The sequence below is a fragment of the Oxyura jamaicensis genome, chromosome 3 (assembly GCF_011077185.1).
Source record: "Oxyura jamaicensis isolate SHBP4307 breed ruddy duck chromosome 3, BPBGC_Ojam_1.0, whole genome shotgun sequence".
NCBI lineage: Eukaryota > Metazoa > Chordata > Aves > Anseriformes > Anatidae > Oxyura > Oxyura jamaicensis.
Window position 1 is genome coordinate 113,000,597 of NC_048895.1, and position 18,971 is coordinate 113,019,567.

An 18,971-nucleotide genomic window follows, 5' to 3' on the forward strand; every position below is an offset into this window, starting at 1 on the left:
GGCCGCACCTGCCCGAGGCGGGCGGGCGAGAAAGCGGCTGAGGGGAGCGGCGGCGGCGGGCAGGAAGAGGCGGCGGAGGAGGGAGGGAAAAAACCCAGCGGCTGCCGAGGAAAACGGCCCAGAGTCTGCCGAGGGAAGGATCCCATCGGCGGCCAGCTCCTCCCCGGTCCCACCCCTCGCCCTGGGAGGCCGCGGCTGCCACACAGCAGATGGAGGCGGCGGCGGCCGCTGTGTGGCGGAACCGGCCCCTCCCCCGCGGGCGGCGCCATTTTCCCCCCCTGGCAGCTCTGCGCCGGAGAGCGGCTGCTGCTGCTGCTTGGGGGGGGGGTGTGTGTGGGGGAAGAGATATTAGCCCCTCTTTTCGCCCCTCTCTTTTCTTTCCTCGGTTCACGCAGTGCCTAGAGGGGAAGGGACGAGGTTCAGTTCCTGCCCCTTGCTTTCCAGTTTCGGACAGCAGCACACGGGGGGGGGGGGGGGGGGGGGGACGGGGCACCACCAAGCCAGGCTGCTCCTACCTTCCTTCCTTCCCCCCCCGCACACCTCAGCCTCCTCCTCCTTCATCCAACCATCCATCCATCCATCCATCCCCGGGGTGAGCCTTTGAGTGAGTCACCAGCAAAAGCAAGCAAACGATAGCTTGCTCTTAACCGACTAACTAAGCAGGGTCGCTCCTTGGGGGCGGGGGGGGGGGGGGGGGGGGGGGGGGCGATTAAACCACCCCCCGGGGGGGGGGGGGGGGGGGGGGGGGTTTTTTTTCGGGGGGGAGGGAGTGCATTGCCTGTGGGCTGGGAGGTCGCTGCTAACCCCGGGGTTGTGCAGGGATTTTTTAACATTCCCCAGGTCGTGCTGAGCGGGGTGCGAGCAGCGCAGGGTGCCCCGTGTGACCACCGCCGGGCTGGGTGGGGAGCAGTCCGGGCACGAAGGGTTTTTCCTCCGCAGAAAGCCTCCAGCGCTGCTGCCAGAGCCGAGATGCTCAGAAGGAGTCCTGCCTTCCCCCCAGGGCTGTGGTGAGGGCTGGTACCCGGCTGCCAGCTCCCTCCCAGCTCCCCAGCCCCTCGGTGCTTCACAAAAAAGTGCCAGACCCTGGGACTGCCGCAGCCGGGGGGCTGCAGCCAGCTGCCCTCACTCTGCTCTTGCATTGCCTGTGGCCTGCGTGGTTGTTGCGCCCTTGCCTTGTAGCTTTGGTTGTCCTCTAGCTAAATTGAAAGATGGTTCTGGATTTTTTTTCTTTTTTATTGTACATTTAAGATTATGTAACTCAGGTTGGACTCTGGCCTGCGATATGCTGCCTACTGTGGGGTAGAAATAATGTCTTGTCTCTCTGATGCTGTGAAATGTCAGGCATTTGTAATGTTTCTCTGGAAGGAGTGGGTTTTGTTTATTTTGCACAAACAGGCATGGTGGTTTGTTGATAGAAATCTTGTTATTATTCCTTATGGAATGTATTAGTCCGTGCAGAAGTTACTGTTAAATGCTAAAACCTAGGGATAACTGCTGCTCTGAAAGAACACTTCTCTGTGTAGACTTTAAGTGGTTTTATTATTTGCTAACTATATTTTCATATGTCCTATGTACAGATCAACTGCTTATAAGTTCCTAGAAATTATACAAATGAATTCCTTGCAGTCTATGAATGCAAAGCAATACACATGCAAAATATTTATTACTGTGTATGCGAAGGGAAGGCAAGAGCCTGACGTTGTGGATTACCAACTTTGCTGTGTGGCGTTAGTGTTAATGGCTTACTGTGAGACATCAGATTTCCTGAGAGTGAACCTGTTTCCAGGTTTGCAGTTCTGTTGATGACATGCTTAAACTTTCTTTTGAAGCCTTTGATCTAACTCCCACGTCATTCTCTTTCTCGGTGCAGGCCTCTCTTCCCTTTTGACTTAAGGCATTGCGCCCAGCACAGTGCTGGCTTGCTTGGCAGGGTGCAGTGCACCCTCCCTTTCATCCCTTTTACCTATTTTTCTTTATTGTTGGCCAGATCCAAGTGGCATGGAAGGCGGTGTCATTCTTTCTGTTAATTTTGATGGACCTTGCACTGGCTCATACTTGCGTATTACTAATATGCAAATCAGGTTTTATTTTGGTGACTTTTTGTCCTTTGTATTGTTGCTGTATAGATATGAATGCAGATATTGCAGGCAGCATTTCCAGTTTGTATAGCTTTCTGAAAGTCCTGTCTCTGAGTCTTGTGAACGTACAAAGTTGTTATGTTTCATTTACGTAAAGGAAGCTGTGTTGATTCTGGAGAAAAGGTTGACATCTAACCAGAATATGCTAAAAAGCCAGGAGCAGGAAATCTGAGAGATGTGACTTCGGAGCAGTAAATGAGAAATCCCTCTATGCTTTAGTGGCTCTTTACTCATAGGTTTTGAATATATGGATTTGGAAACACGGCCTAAGGTTTAACAGATTCAGTGGCCTTTAGATTATTTTCTAAGCCTCTGAGTGTCATAACCAACTGAATTATTCTCAGGGACTTAATGTTGAATAACAGAATGGAGCTGTCTGAAATTTGATTAGTCAATTAGAAACTTGTCAGCATAAGCAAGCTATTATTTATTAAGCTACAAATGTTTGAAGAAATGCTTACTATATAATAGTCTAAGGTGACACTGAGTGCTGCTCGTGTTGTTATTATTGCCCTTCTGCTGTGATGCCCTCAAGCCGTGAGACCAGCTAGACAGTGTATTTCTGGCTCATTATTGCAAGGGTGTTTTAAGGCATGGGGCCAAACCCACGCACTGTGATTATCCCATAGAAACTAATTGAGTTGATGCTCTTGTTGCAGTTGTGAAATACCCGTAAGTGCAGATATATCAAGCATGTAAAGAAAAGGAAGCTGGTTAGGCCTCATGTTCTCATGGAAGCAGGCAGCAGTGACTCAGTTATGAGCTTTCTGGGGGCTGAGCAGAAAGCTGCATGTCAAAGGTACTGAAAACAGTATTGATTAGATCTGTAATTTGTGTCTGGGATGCTTGGCATTCATAGCGCTACATGTAATCATTATTAACTTGAACTACCCTTAGCAAGCGTTCATCTGCAAGCTCATGCAGTATAAAGTTCTATTTATAAATAAGCTTTGGCTTTTTGCTACCCATGCGTTTTGCATATGTTTGAAGTACTGTATTTGATTGCAATCAGGTATTCACAGAGTCAACTGTAAAGTTTCTAGCTCGTGCAGCTCGTTGTGCTGCCATAGGAGAAGTAACAGTAATGGCAAAAAGGGGCCAAGAGCTTGCCTGGAAGGGGGAATCTGAAGCACCTAGGTGTTGGCCTAACTCTGGCTAACATCTCCCATGTAAATCATGTTAGATATCTCTCTTGATATTTCTTAAGAACTTTTAAGTGATACGATTAATAATGAGGAGAAATGCATGTTTTCAATAAATGAATAAGTTTTACTAGATATCTATCAGAAATCATCTGTGATTGTGAGATTTCTGGAAGGGGATGTTACTGACTTACCACTAGACCTAGTTTTTGCAACTGTTAGACCTACTTCTTAGGAACTAAGTTTAATATAAACTAAAACCATAAATATTACTAACTATTAATGACTATCATTTACATTGAAGATGTGGCTGTTATCATTTTTGTTTTCTTTGTGATGGGTGTTGTGCAAATAAATAACAGCAGAGGTAAGCGTTTTCTGCTTTAGGGAATTTAAATTAATGATGGCAAGCAGTGATCTCAGAAAGGAGACAAACAGGTCAACAATAAAACCAGAAACAAATCTTATAGTTTCAGCTATGTACTTGACTTCTGTTGCTTCATTAGGAATTTTTGATAAACTTGAGGGCAGCAATGGGGCTAAGTATGAAAAAGTTTGTGCCAGAGTATTTGGGTAAGATCAGGGTCAACTGTGATCGCAAAATGATTCTAATTGTACTCCACGTAGAGAATTAAAGACAGCTCAGGGTGATGTGCAAGGGGAGAATCAATGTGATGGGTTGGGAAGAAAATGCCATCTTGAAAGGAGTTGAGCAGTTGGAGGTAGGGGAAAGAAAGATTTGGAAAGAGAAATTCTACAGAGGGAAGTATAACTTAAAGCTGTTGCTAAAGGCAGTAAAGTTGATACTGCTTTACAGAGAATCCAGCTGCATTTGTGAAAGCTTAAAATTGAAGTTACTCTAGATGGAAGTGAGGGCAGATGGGAGCCGTGATGACTGATGAACTTGCTTGTTGGCTGAAGGAGCACTAAAGCACGCTGGTAGAACTGGGTTGAGGTCTACGTGTTCATATGTGGATGTTTTGCTCATCAGGAAAAGCAAACTGTTGAGTAAATTACAGGTTGGGGTCAGTTCTTTGCATGCTGGAGTTGTGGATGCCAGTTCCAAAGGTTCGAAGCCAGTTCTTATCACAAGGCGTGCAAGCATGCTTTGGTTACTTCTCTGAAAATTGGTAATGATTACCACAGGAAGGTCCTGGTCATTAAATTGTGTGTCTGTGCAGTAATTAATTAGTAGAGAAGATTCAGACTACTGCCAGAATAATGCATTTTGGAGAAACAAACTTATCGCTAGTGCAAAGTTACGGTTACAAGAGCTGGATTCTGGAAGCAGTGGAAATTTGGTGTCAGCAGGAAGGAAGAAGCCATTGGTGTTGATTTGCAGTGCCACGAACTGCCAGAAGTGGCAGATTTCTGCAGATGTGCTGCGCGTTCGGTTCAGGGGGAGGTGAGCATATACATTAAATTAACTTTCCCTGACTTCTTGGTAAAAAAAAAAAAAAAAAAAAAAAATCACTTCTGGGGAAGGACAGAGCTCTGATTAGACTTCAGTTAGAAGCTCTGAGAGAAGTATTTGTAAACATCTCCAGATGTGGAGACATACCTCTGATGTAAGATTATGCTGTATGTTTCTCAATCTCAAATAAAATAGTTACATCTGGGTATTAGTCTTCTTTCAGTAGTCCAGGCCATTCTGTGGTCTGTTTCTGAAGAGGCTTAAATAACTGTCATGTCTAACTCATGGATGGACAAATAATAGCTTAAAATACGAGCACATAGAGTCATTTCTAGTCAAATGCAGTGGTTACAGCGTAACTGAATCAGGTTGTGCTCTAGTCTGTAGTAGGTTAGCGGCTTTCTTTACAAAGTTAGTGAGAGTTGTGCTTGTTCCTTGCTTTCATCTAAGGGCTTCAGTAAAATTAATACACAAAGATAAATTCTTATCAGGTGTGGAAATGAACATTTTGGATTATTTTCTCCCTAGGCATGTGGAACAGGACAGTCGTAAAGATAAGATCAATACGATACAGCTTAATCTCAGGGGTAAAACCAACGGGTACATGTACTTGAAGATTTGTTTTACTGTTTGTTTTCAGGCATACGTGCTTCTTGTTTCATTTCTAAATGGGAATGATGTCTGAGCGCCCCTTTAAAGGTAAAGGGGCGTAAAATTATGTTCAGTTTTGTTCTTTGTATTCTTGTGGGCTTTCTGAACATATTTTGCTCCAAGAAAGAGTGTCAGGGTTAAAACTGAGATGCTGATTTGTCTGGATGACGAAATCTGGGCAGCAACTTGACAGCTATCAGATGAATATTTCATTCTGTTACTCACTTTAAAGTACAGCTATCCTAAGAACCAAGCCTATCAGGTAATAAAAGGAAGCAGCAATAGCAGATGTAACGTGTTATCCTTAGCATGGATAGTGTGTGCATGCCACTTTGTGATACTTTGCGTAATTAAAAAAATGGAAGAAAGCTCATATTGCATCCCTAGCTTTGAACAATATTATTGTGTGCAGACCTGACGCAGATGTATCGCTGCCTGCCCACACACTTCTAGTCCTGCATTCGATCTGGCTGTTCCTGAAACGTTTGGCCCTTTGCTTTATCTGCTTGGCTTTTAAGAGGCTGTTTTTAGTGAATTTGGAAGTTGTTATTACTTATTTCTTATTTGTTACACAGCAAGTTGGTTGTGACCTGGTGAACCTGGGTGAGTTAGGGGCTGATAAAGGAATTTTGTTACACGCTTTGAATTTTTGGTGCAAATTCTAGGTCATCCAGGCATTGTACTTATCCGGGACCTTTTGCTTGCAACCATTTCTGGTTCCAGCCTGCTTGAACAACTCAGGGGAACTTGATATGTTTTTAACTTTGAGTTATCCCATGGTACTGCAGGAGTGGGTGATCACTGAAACAATATATGTACTCCAGCATTTGATTATGTTTTTTTTTAATTTTTTTCATCATACGCTTACAAAGCCAGTCTTGCATGTGTTCAACAGGGTTTACATTTTTTTTTTTTTTTTTTTTTTTAAGAAATGCACTAACAAAAATCTGATTTCCTGTAGTTAATTAAGTTCTTACGTCTCCAATCCTAGAAGGCTGTATCTTCTGCTCTCTTGTGTGCTGGTGAGCTCATGTATGCAGTAAAATCCTTGGTGGTAATAGGCTAGTTAACCTAATTGCTCTGAAGTAGAGGGTGTGAAAACACAACCCTTCATTTTAACTTTGTGTTAACTCATTGTCATCTTGGCATTTATTTCCTACCTGTTTTGCTTGGATTTCTATAGATGAAAATACGCCAGTCTTTAAATTTTTGCATGGTTTTGGGTTATATGCAAAAGGTATTTATGAAAGACAAGAAAAGAAGACTGGTGCTGCATCCACAATAGATGCATGTTTGAATTAAGTCATCATAAAATCTACAGTAATGTATTTAGTGTAAGATTTTGTGCAGGATCACTGTGATTTTTCAGCAGTACCATGCTTTACACTGTCACAGACATAAGAAAATGTACAAAATCTCAAGGAAATATAGAAAAGTTATAGAAAATCTCAAAGAAATATAGAAAAGTTATAGAAAAGACTTGATTTTGCGAATGCTTTGAGAGCACTGAAAACAAATGCAGCCACTGACTTTAATTATAAATTACTGAGTTTTTATACATTATTTAATTATACATACACTGAGTTTTACTCAAAACTCTGGTAGGCCTTTCAGATTCAAATTTCCCTCCTCTGACAAACACTTTTGTTTTAAACTGACCCAGTTAAGATGCTCATTTGTCTTTCGTTCAAAGTGAAAGCTGCAGAGATACCAGTTTTCTCTTCCTGATTAAATTTTGATCAATTCTTGAGCAGATGGATTGGAGGGTTGGCAGCCCTGAGATCTTCACGCGGCAACTTGGCAGTGGTGGTTAGTGGAAGTACCTGAGAAGTATTTCGGAGTAGTAGATGGAGGTGTGGACAGTATCTTTTTTACTTCTCCCCAAGGCTGCTTATGTATGTTTCAAGTGAAATTGAGCAGCTTGGAGACTGGTGCTCTACAGGTCTGGGCTGTATGTGTAGCCTGTGTATTAAATCCCAGTTTAAAGAGCACTGGAACTTGATCTCTCAACCAAATTTTGAATAAAGGTATGGGTTGTATGTGTGGCTTATTGATTGAACAACTTTAAATGTGAGTTAGCATTGCTTGGGAACTTTAGTTGGATATAAAAGATGGCTCTGAAGTGCAAGTCTGCCCATGCATTTTAACTCAGTGAAAAGGATGGGTCTACATGTGTCAAGAAATTACTTAGAATTGGTTTCCCCCAGCCAGGAATTGTTTTTTTCTTTCTGCTGATTTATATGGAACAAGTGCTATTTTTGATTGTGACTGCTTTATGTGAAAGATACCAAAGTAACAGAAGGTGCTTTTAAATGTTTATTTATATTAAAGATAATATATTGTTTTTACACATACTACTGCAAGATTCTGATTATGGGAAAAGAATTTGTAAAAGCTGGACCTGTCTGGATAGGACCTCGTAATTGCTAGTTCCAAGCAGCGTTAATCAGAAGTTATCTTCTCTTTGCTAGAGTTCATGATTAAAATACGGCATGTTGAAATAATCTGTGACCTAATCTGAACATCTGAATTCGTTTTGTAGAATATGGCAAACAGCTGCATTTCAGTTTGGGGCTAAAATAAATACAGTATATTGACCCATTGAAGATTACAGTAGGCTTTTCAGTTCCATGTTAGCTGTACTTATTGAAGAAAATTGATTTGAGAGTGCTTCTGCTTTTGAATGATATTTTTTTTTTAATGTCCGGAAGAAAGGAAATAGAACATACGGATGATGGGACTTTGATGTGTAAAGAAGTTAATTATCTAAACCATCAAACAAAACATGGGCTGTGGAAGTAATTATTGTGAAGGGTCTGACGAAGCCTGACAAGCTGTTGGTTTTATGTCAAGAAAATGCTGTACACCTGCTTGATTTGAAAGTTAAATCATTTGGTTGCAGAAGGAAGACCAGAGCTTGCAGGGAAGCAGTAGCTGATAAGCTTTCAGCTCCCAAACCTACTGATACTTGTACAGATGTACAGCCCCTCAGGTTTTTGAATGAGACTGTTCTGGTCCATTGGCAGGACTTTAAAAAGTATTTACTTGAAAATAGGACAGTCGTGAATCACAAGTGTTACGCTGAGGTGGCAGCTGTGGAATTGTCCCACGTTTTGGGGGGAGTTTTGTAAGGATGTCTCATTAAATTAGCAGAAGAGACTCCATGGATAAAACAAAATGTCTGTAGTGAATGTTCAAAGAAAATAGCCATGTGCTTTAAATGATAGTGATAGTTTAAAAAAAATCATTCAAACTTATACAAAGGGTCAGGATTTTTTTTTTAATTACTCATTTTTTAAACTTTAAGGAACATACAAATGATATATTTCAGGATTTTTTTTAAAGCCATTTTTGGGAATGTTAACAGAGATGTTCACCTGATTGCTTTCTCTGGGGTCTGCGAATATCATAGGATTTGCTGTCCTCTACCATGAGAGCTCATTGGCAAAGACTAAAAGGATCAACTGTAGGAACATGATACATGGTTGGGATTGTATTGATTGTGTAATGAAACACTGTTTGCCAAGTGATAAAACCAAATAATCAAAAAATAAACTGATGGTTTGCATTCTGCAGATGATGACAGGCATATAGCCTTGGTTATACACGTAGAAGGCCATGCGCGTACTGACGACCGCAATTAATACAGATGAAATCAAATGGGAAATGGGAGCGTTGCGGGAGTTTGGTGGGCAGAATAATACTGTTGTCTAATGTTTGAGTAAGAGTTTCCATGGTTTACACTAAAGCTTTAAAATAATGCATAGTCCTGTGGGATTGACTGCATTAATTTTTATTGAGGAAAGACTGGTACTGCAGTATTGAATATAAATATATAGCTACTAAAATGAATTACAGTTTGTCTCAATGAAACAACAAATAGTAACATGCAGATCCATTTCCAAATCTTTGGGCTAGTATGTTGCTACCAGTGCAGCTTCCTTTTTATTCCCCTCCATGTGTACACAGAGCATTCCTAGAAATAGGCAGCTTCCTTCACGTTACAGAGGCATTTTTTCCATTTTTTGTTGCAACTCGCTCATTTGACAGTTGAGTTTCTACGGCTCTTTGGTGACTGCTGCCTGTGGCAGGATCCTGCCAGCACTGAAGCCTGGTGTAACTGCTCTTGTGATTAAAATCAGACTGCAGTGGGAGTAAGCATGTGATTAAAGTTACACATGTGCATAAGTGCTTGCAGGATGGGGACCTAAATTAGAATCTGCTTGAAGATAAACAGAAGTCTGTTTAAAATCTACTTGAAAGCACTAATAAAAATGTAAACTTATATGTAAATGCATAAACTTATTATATTTGTTGTCCATCCATAAGCTATTATGTCCTCAGCCTATCAAAGTCTTAGTTTTGTTGTTGCTTTTTGAAAGTGTCTTGCACTCCTTACATAGTGTTACAAGCTTTTGTAAAACAGAGCCTAATATTTGTGATTATTTGCAGTGCTTTTAATGGCATTTAATATAACAGTTTTAGGTTATATTTTTAGAAAAAGAAACCCATCTTAACTTTAACATTTAAAGTGAGAAAAGGTAAAATCTTATGGCAAAACAAGCTCACATCTGCTTTTCATTATCAATGCTACTACTAATAGTACAAGAAATGATCAGTACAACTGAGCTGATACTAGTGAGCAGCAAACTTGATAGAAGAGGTAAAAAAGAAGTGGAAATGTGTTCTGTTTGTGAGAATTATTGCTTAGTGTGTGCAGTTCTGTGTTTAAAAAAAAAAAGAAAACCTTGAAGGGGAAAACTGAAACTCCCTATTCTATGGCTATGGAATTTTCCATAAATAAGCTTCGATTTCCCAAACTTGTAGTAATTTAAGATATTTTATAAAATGAATTTGCTTAAAGGCATTCAACTGGCATTTTATTAAAAAGGAAAATGTACGTGTGTTAGATTTACTTTGTAGAATGAGAGGAGAACTCTCCTTGAGTTTTTTTTTTTTTTTTTTTTTCTTTATAAGAAATGTGTATGGCAAAGCTATGAAATACTTTACATAAAAATAGTACCTCTAGGTACTAATACCTCTGGAGGTATTAAGAAGATGTGCAGGCATCACCCTTTCCTTTTACAGTGCATTTCTGTTTTAAAGCCTTAAGTCTGATTTTCTAGTCCTACTGATGAAGAGGGGTTGACGGATCTGGGGCCGTTTAGTTGGGAACAGGTTGAAGGGAGACCTCCTGGCTCTCTACAGCTACCTGAAGGGAGACCGCAGCGAGGAGGGTGTTGGGGTGTTGTATTTTATTTTATTTTTTTTTTTGTATTTTTTTTAGGTGACAAGCGATAGGATGTTAGATTGGATATCAGGAAGAATTTCTCCATGGTCAGGCATTGGAATGGGCTGCCCAGGGAAGCAGCAGAGTCCCCCCATTCCTGGAGGAATTCAATAGACGTGTGTGGACATAGTGTTTAGGGGCATGGTTTAGTAGTGTGCTTGTAGTGTTAGGTGTGTTTCAGAAAGGAACTTGTGATCTTAGTGCTCATCAAGTTTTACCTGGCTTTTTCTAATACTCTGTTTTATTCCTCTTGGTCTCAGTGGAAGCAGCATGGACTGATTTACTACTGCTTGCAATAGCACAGGAATAGAAGAGAATGTTTTGGGTAGCAAGACACTAGTGGCTATGAATATCATATATTCCAGAATAACAGTAATTTTAGTCTAATGCTTTTCTTCGGTGCTTTTAGGGTACCTCTAAATGGGTTCCTGAGAAGATATGTTTAAAAATAGTACAGGTTTCCAATTTTTCCTGAGGTTACAGTAAGCATCCACTCTCTCTTATGGTGTCTCAGGCATCTTTTTGCATGCAGAGCATTTATATTCAAGTGAATAACTCTTCTTCCCCTTTGAATATCTAGTGTGGAACATACATAGCTGCCATTGAGGTGAACTTCTACACTTATTACAAGTTTCTCTTACGTGTTCAATTACTAAAATGAAAAATGGGCTTTTTCAGTTGGCTTTCTTAATAGCTTTCATGTATTGCTGCATGAAAGGCATTATGAAGTTCCATATGAAACACAGAAGTAGGCTTGGAGTTTCTAAGGCACATACACTTATGTGAAGGGGTATGTAGTTGTTACTGTTCTTTCATACGTTCTCTTTTAAAATATATAAGTTTTGTGTTTCTTTTGTTTACTCAGATGAGCAGCACGGTGGCTAGCCCGATGTCAACGGTCGCCTCTTCAAGCACTGGAAGAGGGACAGGAAAATCGACAAGCTTTACGCCTGAATTGCAAAGTATGATGTAAGTAATAAGTCAAAATACCTGGTAGTATCTGCCTTTTGTATGCTTCTTCTAGCTAGTTCTTAGAATGCGTGTATAGCAGGCAGGGGAGAGCAGGTATTAGTGATGAAGTTTCTGGATTTTTCTGGATTTTTTTTCTAAATGGATTTACTTCTCATTTGGAAAACATTCAAAGTAAATGTATATTTAATGTTACTTTAGAAGTCATTTAAGACTTCTGTTTCTCAGTCCTTCACCAAAGAAAGCTGTTCCTGTTGTCATTTTGCTTATTTAAGTTTTCTCGTGTTAGTACCTTTCAATGCTAACATGGAAAGGTAGATTGCCGAGATCATAGTACTGCACATGAAATTAAGATATGGAACACTTACAAATATCTTTGTAACAACTTTACTTCCTATCAGCCAAAAAACATTTGTTGTTGTACTTAATTAGACTTCCAGGCTGTGATGCTGCATGATTTTGTAGTTTACTTCTAAACCTTGGAAGGTATATGAACAGGTGGGCTTTGTCAGTCTCAAAGGTACTTGCATAATCAGAAGGGTTCCTTCTGGAGAAGTCTTTATCTTGGCTAGTAACTATTTCACTGGGCTGATTGCAAATCTTCATTTGGTGGAAAGCAATGTATTCATCAAAAATGTGACTTGCCATTTTATCCCCTTTTTATGTGTATCCAAGATACTGTACTGTTGGGATGGGGGGTGGGAAAAGTAATGAGCTTCTTCCATGTGGATTTGTGCTCCTGATTTATCAGGCACTTTAAAGAGTATTTCACCTTAAAGCTAAAAGATATCTAAACTCGGACAGAAAACTAGGCTGTAGGGGCTTGTGTCTAAATTGTGCATTTTTCAAAATATATGATTATGAATGTTACTTATTGAGGGGGAGAGGATGCACATTTTGCCAATTGCTGATGTCAGCTGCACATAAAAGGGAGCTTTACTTTATGAAATCTTGCAAAAGTATCTTAAAGGATTTTTCCCTATGTTCATTTGTCAAAGTTGAAAACGAAATGAAGAAAGCTAGTCCCAGAGTACCAAAACATAAATCCACGTTTTCAAAAGATAGTGGTAATCATTGGCTCTTTTCACTAAAGTTTGAGTTCTGGAAGACTGTTCAGGATGTTGTTTAAGATAGGCTGAGTTAAAATAGGATGGACTCAAAAGGGAATTAATTTTGGGCTACTGATCTTTACTTTTCAAGGTCATTGAAAACACTCAGCATTTGAAAGCTTCTTTATACTATGTTGCTTCATATTTTATTTTTTAATTTATTTTTCATAAGCTGTATTTCAATCAAAATAGTCATAATGTCCGTCTTCTGACCTATAGGTGAGTAACTACATTTTAAAGGTAGGGAAGTTTTTTCTGTATTCAAACTATGGATGCATCCTGATGGTTTTTATGATACTGTCCTTTTGATTATTTTACTTCCAGTCGGTAATACTGAATGTGTACTCATTTGTATGTGTGTCAGTATTTAGGTAGTTTTATCTTAAATGCTCCACTCTCAGCCTTCCTGTTTCCATGGTGTTAGAGCTGACTGTAAGGATAGGATGAATATTTTTTCCTGCCAGTTGTCTTCTTCAACCAGAAAGAAGTTGAAGTATCTCAGGCCTCCACAGGTTATAATTATTTGCCTGAATAAAAACTATATTTGGCTTTTTGATGTTGTGAAGGAGTTCAGTCAGGAATTAAGAGGTGTTTCTGGTCACTTCAGGCTACGTTTGAACTGCGTTTTCATTTATTTTCATCAGCTACGGACATGATAATTTTATATTAGAAAAATTGTAAATCTCTTCCATGTCACGTGCCAGAGTCACGTTCTACAAAGAGTTCCCTGTCCAAAAGCAGAAGATGTAACTCATTTTTATTTAAATCTCCTTAAGAGACTATTAGACTGTTGTAGGTGGAGCATGGGACACATTATTTTTTGCTATAATGTAAATGAGATAATGAACTATTTCCTGTGTATAGCTTCTAAAGGGGATGAGCACTTTGTTACAAACCCAGTGGTTTGCTGTACTGAGTTCCTTTTCAGATAGAAAATGTAGGTTCTCTCCCTTAAAAGAATCCTGTTTAGTTATTGTTCACATCTATAAGAGTCATGTCCACTGGAAAATGCACGTGTTGTTCTTTGTGGAGAAAATAGCTTTAACTAGGCTTAAAAACAAACGAAGAGCCAGGATGTTTGGAGTCAAAGGAGGCTGTGCATCTCTTTGGGTCAGTATCTGAGGAGCCTGTATTTTATTTAATTGTGCACTTCCTGATAAAGTACTTGAAACTACCCTCCCCGCCAGCGTACACATGATCCTGTCAGAATGGAGAAGTTATTGTTGGCCATATAAATGGAAGAAATAGACATTTTCCTTTTGCTTCAGAACTGGTGAAGTTATAAGAGAGCTATACAAACAGCTCTTCTGTGCGTTAAACGCTTTTCACAAACAGTTTCACTGCAATAATAACAACAGGGAAGAAATTCCCTGAATGTAATGAGCGTGTTGAAAATAACATTTTTTTATTGTTTGCTTGTGGAAGAAAAAAAAAATTGGGAGCCTTGAAATGATAAAGTGCCAGGGATGAACCATGTGGAGAAAAAACTGACAACTGTTTCTTTTGGCCTGCGCCGCAAAATGAAGTTACCACTTTAAAAGAACTTTCCAGGCTCTGACAGAAGCTGACATTTTTTATAAACTACATAATTTAGGAAGTTACAGATTCTCCCATTTAGGCGATTTATAATAAATCCATGCTGTCATCCTAAGATCCTGGGAAATACTAAAGGCTGGAGGATTACAGTGCAGAAAAGGTGGCATCTTTCTTAAAGAAAAGAAAATAGAGGTTGTAGCTGCATGCTTTCATTGTGAGGTTGAGTAGGAGCACCTATTTCAGACAGTTCATACGGAGTAATATGAAGAGTACCTTCAGCTTGTCCTGCCTTTCTCTACAAAAAATGTGAAAAGATGAATTTGTGAGAAATAAGTCAAGTCAGGGATACTGGGTGCTAATCAAGAATGGCATTTGGTAGTTGCTAATGTTAAAAAAAAATGGACTGCTGCATCATACGGACTTAAAGGCAGAAGAAATGTAGAGAAACTCTATCACTGATGTAGAATATCTAATTCTGTTATAACCCCGCAGTGAGATCTGGAACTCTGTGTTTAGCAGTGCCTCACAGTCTGAAGGTGGTATCTCTTATGAGTTTGGAACACACAGTGCTTAAATGTTGAGTAAGGGTGTGATTCCCCAGAATGCTGAAATTTACGTGTGATGTGAGTAATCCCCTTTAAGGTGACAAGGTTATTTGCATGCTTTGTGTATCACATATCCTGTGCTTGTATTTTTTTTGAACCAAAGCATTAGAGAATGAACTGAATCCTTTTGGGAACTGTGTTTTTATGATAGCCTCACAAATGTTATTTCTGATGCATTTGAGGAAATGTATAGGAGCCTTGCAATGAAATCACAAAATACTGCAGAAACATTGTCGTAAAATGCATAAATCAGCTTTTCATAGTATGTGCATACATATATGCACACACTAATAGAACAGTTTTTTTCTATTGATAATTAAGACTGTTGAAAGTCATATTTGAAGCTCATATTTGAAGATTTTTTTGTAGTTGTTTTTCAGAATAAAACGTGTATAATGTCTAGCGCCTGCATAAATAGCATTAAGTATAGCTGGGAACAGTACTTCATATGCTGATTACTTTTAGAGGTATAGAGAGTTAGTGTCCGACTGCCACAGACTGCACAAACACGTGCCAGTGTACAGGGCACTACCTGGGTATGTTTGGCTTTTAATTAAGTTCTTGCAATTATTTGATCTTTTATCTAATAATAATTTAAGGGAACATAATGCCTGTGGATTCTTCTTTGACTCCCATGTTCTTTATTTGTATTTAGATATGTTGTTATGTTACTGTTATTATAGCAGTAAGGTGTTAAAAAATAAATTAAAAAAAAAAAAAGTTTCAGCAGGTTTAATGTATTTTTCTGAGGTTCGTTTTACGTGGTTTCATTTGGCTGATATACAGCCTGTTTCCAAACTAACTGCTAACCTTAGGTCAGTTGCACTTAAATTATAGTTCTGCCCAGAAGGCTCTCAACCATGACGATTTCACAGTAGCAGCTAAAATTCGTAATTTGGTTGAAATCATCTATGTTGTAATATAAGCACTGGTTATAGAGAGAATTTCTAGAAACCATGAAGTTCTAAACACTAGTATAGAACAATTTGAAGATGGAGAGTTTTTTCTTTCCCTCAATAACATATATTGAAATGAGAGCTATTTTAACTGCTTACAAAAATAAAAAATATGAATTATTGTGACCTGAAGTTCATTCAGAAGTTGTTTTAATTGATTCCACCTTTTCTTTTTCTGAAAACTCTTAAACAAAGGGAACAGAGGCTATGTTCAAGATTAGTTTATCAACAGAGTAATTTAAAAAATCACGAGTAAGAATTTTACAAATGCAAGTGTATATTGAAAACTAATCTGAATAACTCACTTCAGTTTACTATACCCTATAGCTTCATCCCGTAGGTGACCCCAGTGTTCAGCTATGTATGCTTCAGCAATTGTATGTCAGCTAAAAAGGTGTAGAATCGGGCTCAAAGTTGATGATAAATCTTGGAATTAAATAAAGTACTAGTTAGTTAGACTTCAGTATTGAAGAGTGTGTTTGTGTCAGCTGCATTCTTAGTGCCAGAACATGCAGTGTCATTGGTAATGGTAGGCTGTATTACCCTGTTAATATAAGCTGGTTGAAAATAATGTCCTTTTTATGAATTGTGTTATTTTCAGACTCAAAGTTGTCCCTCCCCCATCTATTTTATATGCGTTCTGTAACCACATATTTTGTCTGAAAAACAACTTTTTTTTTTTGTCAACTGTAACATGATTCTATGTTTTCTTTATAACAGATTTTTTTAAAAAACAAAACATTGAAAATGTGGTCCTTCAAAACAACAAAAATAATAATAAAAAAACCTACTTTCCCTAACAGAAAAGGCCCTACTTTCACTACTCTGTTTAGTCAAAACTGCCTATTTTTATGGATACCACTACAAATGGATTTATTTTTCAGGACTAGCTCTTGGGTAAACATACCTCGTGGTGCATTTAAACAAGGAATTCTGTCACTGAGACCTCTGTTGGCTTGTTCATTGGCTGGCTGTGTGGCTGCAGATTGTCTTGCTTGAGAAGATACAGATACACATTTTCTGTAAAGTTTAACTCTTCTCTTTGTTTATGTTAGAAATTGGCTTTAATGCAGGGAAAAATGCAAATATGTGAGAGCAGATTTATTTTGGTTGTTCTTTTGGCTTCGGTATATAGTGTGAAGACCATCGTGCTGTAGAAATATTTAGGATGATGCTCGTTAGCTACACAGAAGGCCATGGATAGGCAATACGTTTGAATTAAGAACAACTTTAATGCCATTTTTAATAGTTTATCTTTCTGATGCTTATAACTGTCTGTAACTCTGGTGATGAAAAAAATTCAGTATTTTACGCTTAAAAAGTAAATTTAAACAATTTTTTGCATATTTGAGTCAGCTCAGAGTTACCAGAGCAAGGTAAAACGGTTAGCTGCCTGAGTGTTTTTTATAAATGTGTGCTGAAATAGCTGAAAAATAAAAGTAAAAAATAACTCTTTAGATCAGTGGCACTGCTTTGGAAAAGTTGCACTGTTACAACGGACAAAAACTCAAAACTCAGTGTGGTGACACTATGCAACACCACGCCACAGGCAGTAGCTGGATGCTCTGTGTTGACATAGGAGGTCAAAAGCATGATCCCTGAACTAATCTTTTGTCCCACTGATGTATTTAGATGACTCCTGCCGACTTTAGTTGGATTAGAATTTCTTCAGCACTGAATGCCCTTGAAGATCTTGCTGGTGTGTCCCAGCACTGGATCTTAAATTTATTTTCCAAATAGAAAAATGCAAATGTTGTTAATAACGAGTGCTTTTGTATGCTAAAATAGCATTTCCATGTCAGTTGGAAGGTTCGAGGAACTTGTTTCTCAGTGCTGAAGAAATACATACCGTATAGAACATGAAAGGACTATGATGCATACAGGTGTGTTTTGCCACCTAGGTTTTTGTTTGTTTATCCAGCTCCAAGTATCAGAATAATTATAATTAAATACTTCATTAAGATTACATGCTAATTACAAAAATATAAATATGCATTTTATGCTGTTTGCAAGACATTACTCCCTGTTGAATATTCTCCCTTAAGTGTTTTGTTTTATGAATTAATAAAACTTTTGAAATATTCTCTATCTGATTCCTAGCTTCTGCTGCTACTTGTTTTTTGATAAACATCTAATTTATTATCCTCGTCTTCAAAACTTTGTTTTTTATAATTCTCCGTGATAATGGGCTTTGTTGCTGGTAAGTCTAGTTTTCAGTTGTTAAACCATAGCCTTGGTTACTTTGTGTTGTTTCTCTTTTTGTGCGTTTTGTTTTGTTTCATGTCTAACACCCAAATGTATAAGCAGACTGACCCTTGTGAGCCAGCTCTAAGCATAAACACCAGAGCTGCCATTCCCCTCATGCCAGGTTCCTCAGGAGGTTTCCCCTCATGCCAGGTTCAGTTCTTCCCCGGGAGAAAGAAAGTTTTTAGAGTGTTGCCTTTCATATATCTTAGGTTTCGTGGAATGCAGAGCGCATGCAGGCCCTGATTCTATTTGAGACAAGTAAATGATTATAGTGACTAGGAAGTTATGCTAAAGAGACAGTCTAGATGATTTGTTTTAATAAAATGGTGCGGGATCCATACAGCATGCAACACCCAATAAACATGCGCTTGAGCTGAATATTAATAATAATTTATCTTACTGTAATGAGATATGATAGTATTCACAGAACCCTTTTATGACTCTAACCTTATGACTTCAGTCGTTCGTGTGCCTATCCCTCTTTGCTTTGAAGTTGATCAGTGAAATCATCTGACTTTGGATAGTTCATTTGGAATGATAGTGGAAGAAAACAGCAGTAATGACCTGGCTTAGGGAGCGTTCTGGTTAACCAAACTGTAATTTGGGATTGTAAAGAATTTCTCTATTCTGTCCTGTACTTGTTTACCATATCTGAACCATGAATTTTGCTGAGATTGCGTTGTTCAAAAATAACCAGTTTAGCCTACTGAGCTGAAATCTCTCTGTGCAGACTTTTTTTGACCCTTTACTAAAGAGGCAATGGCAACAGATGTGATTGGAAATTATTTACCCAATAGTGTTTTTCTTTTTGCGTCTACCTCGTCAAATACATCAGGCAAGAGTGGTACGAGATAGAAAACTAGGAGCAGAACTAAGTTTTTCTTTCACAGGTAGGGCAGAGTAGAGGAAGGACA

General features: G+C 38.9%; 1 protein-coding gene across 2 annotated transcripts in view; it reads left to right on the forward strand.

Annotated features, from left to right (window-relative positions):
- The first annotated feature begins 266 nt into the window (after positions 1–266).
- SUPT3H (SPT3 homolog, SAGA and STAGA complex component) overlaps positions 267–18,971 on the forward strand; it is a 280,831-nt gene continuing 262,126 nt past the window's right edge. Inside the window, exons 1-2 of one of the 2 annotated variants that reach the window (XM_035321095.1) lie at positions 267–604; positions 11,501–11,604. In XM_035321095.1, coding sequence (XP_035176986.1) covers positions 11,501–11,604 — 104 coding nt within the window. In that variant the 5' untranslated portion in view covers positions 267–604. Of the gene's footprint in view, positions 605–11,499; positions 11,605–18,971 lie in introns of both variants that reach the window. The other variant, XM_035321094.1, reaches the window with a different exon arrangement.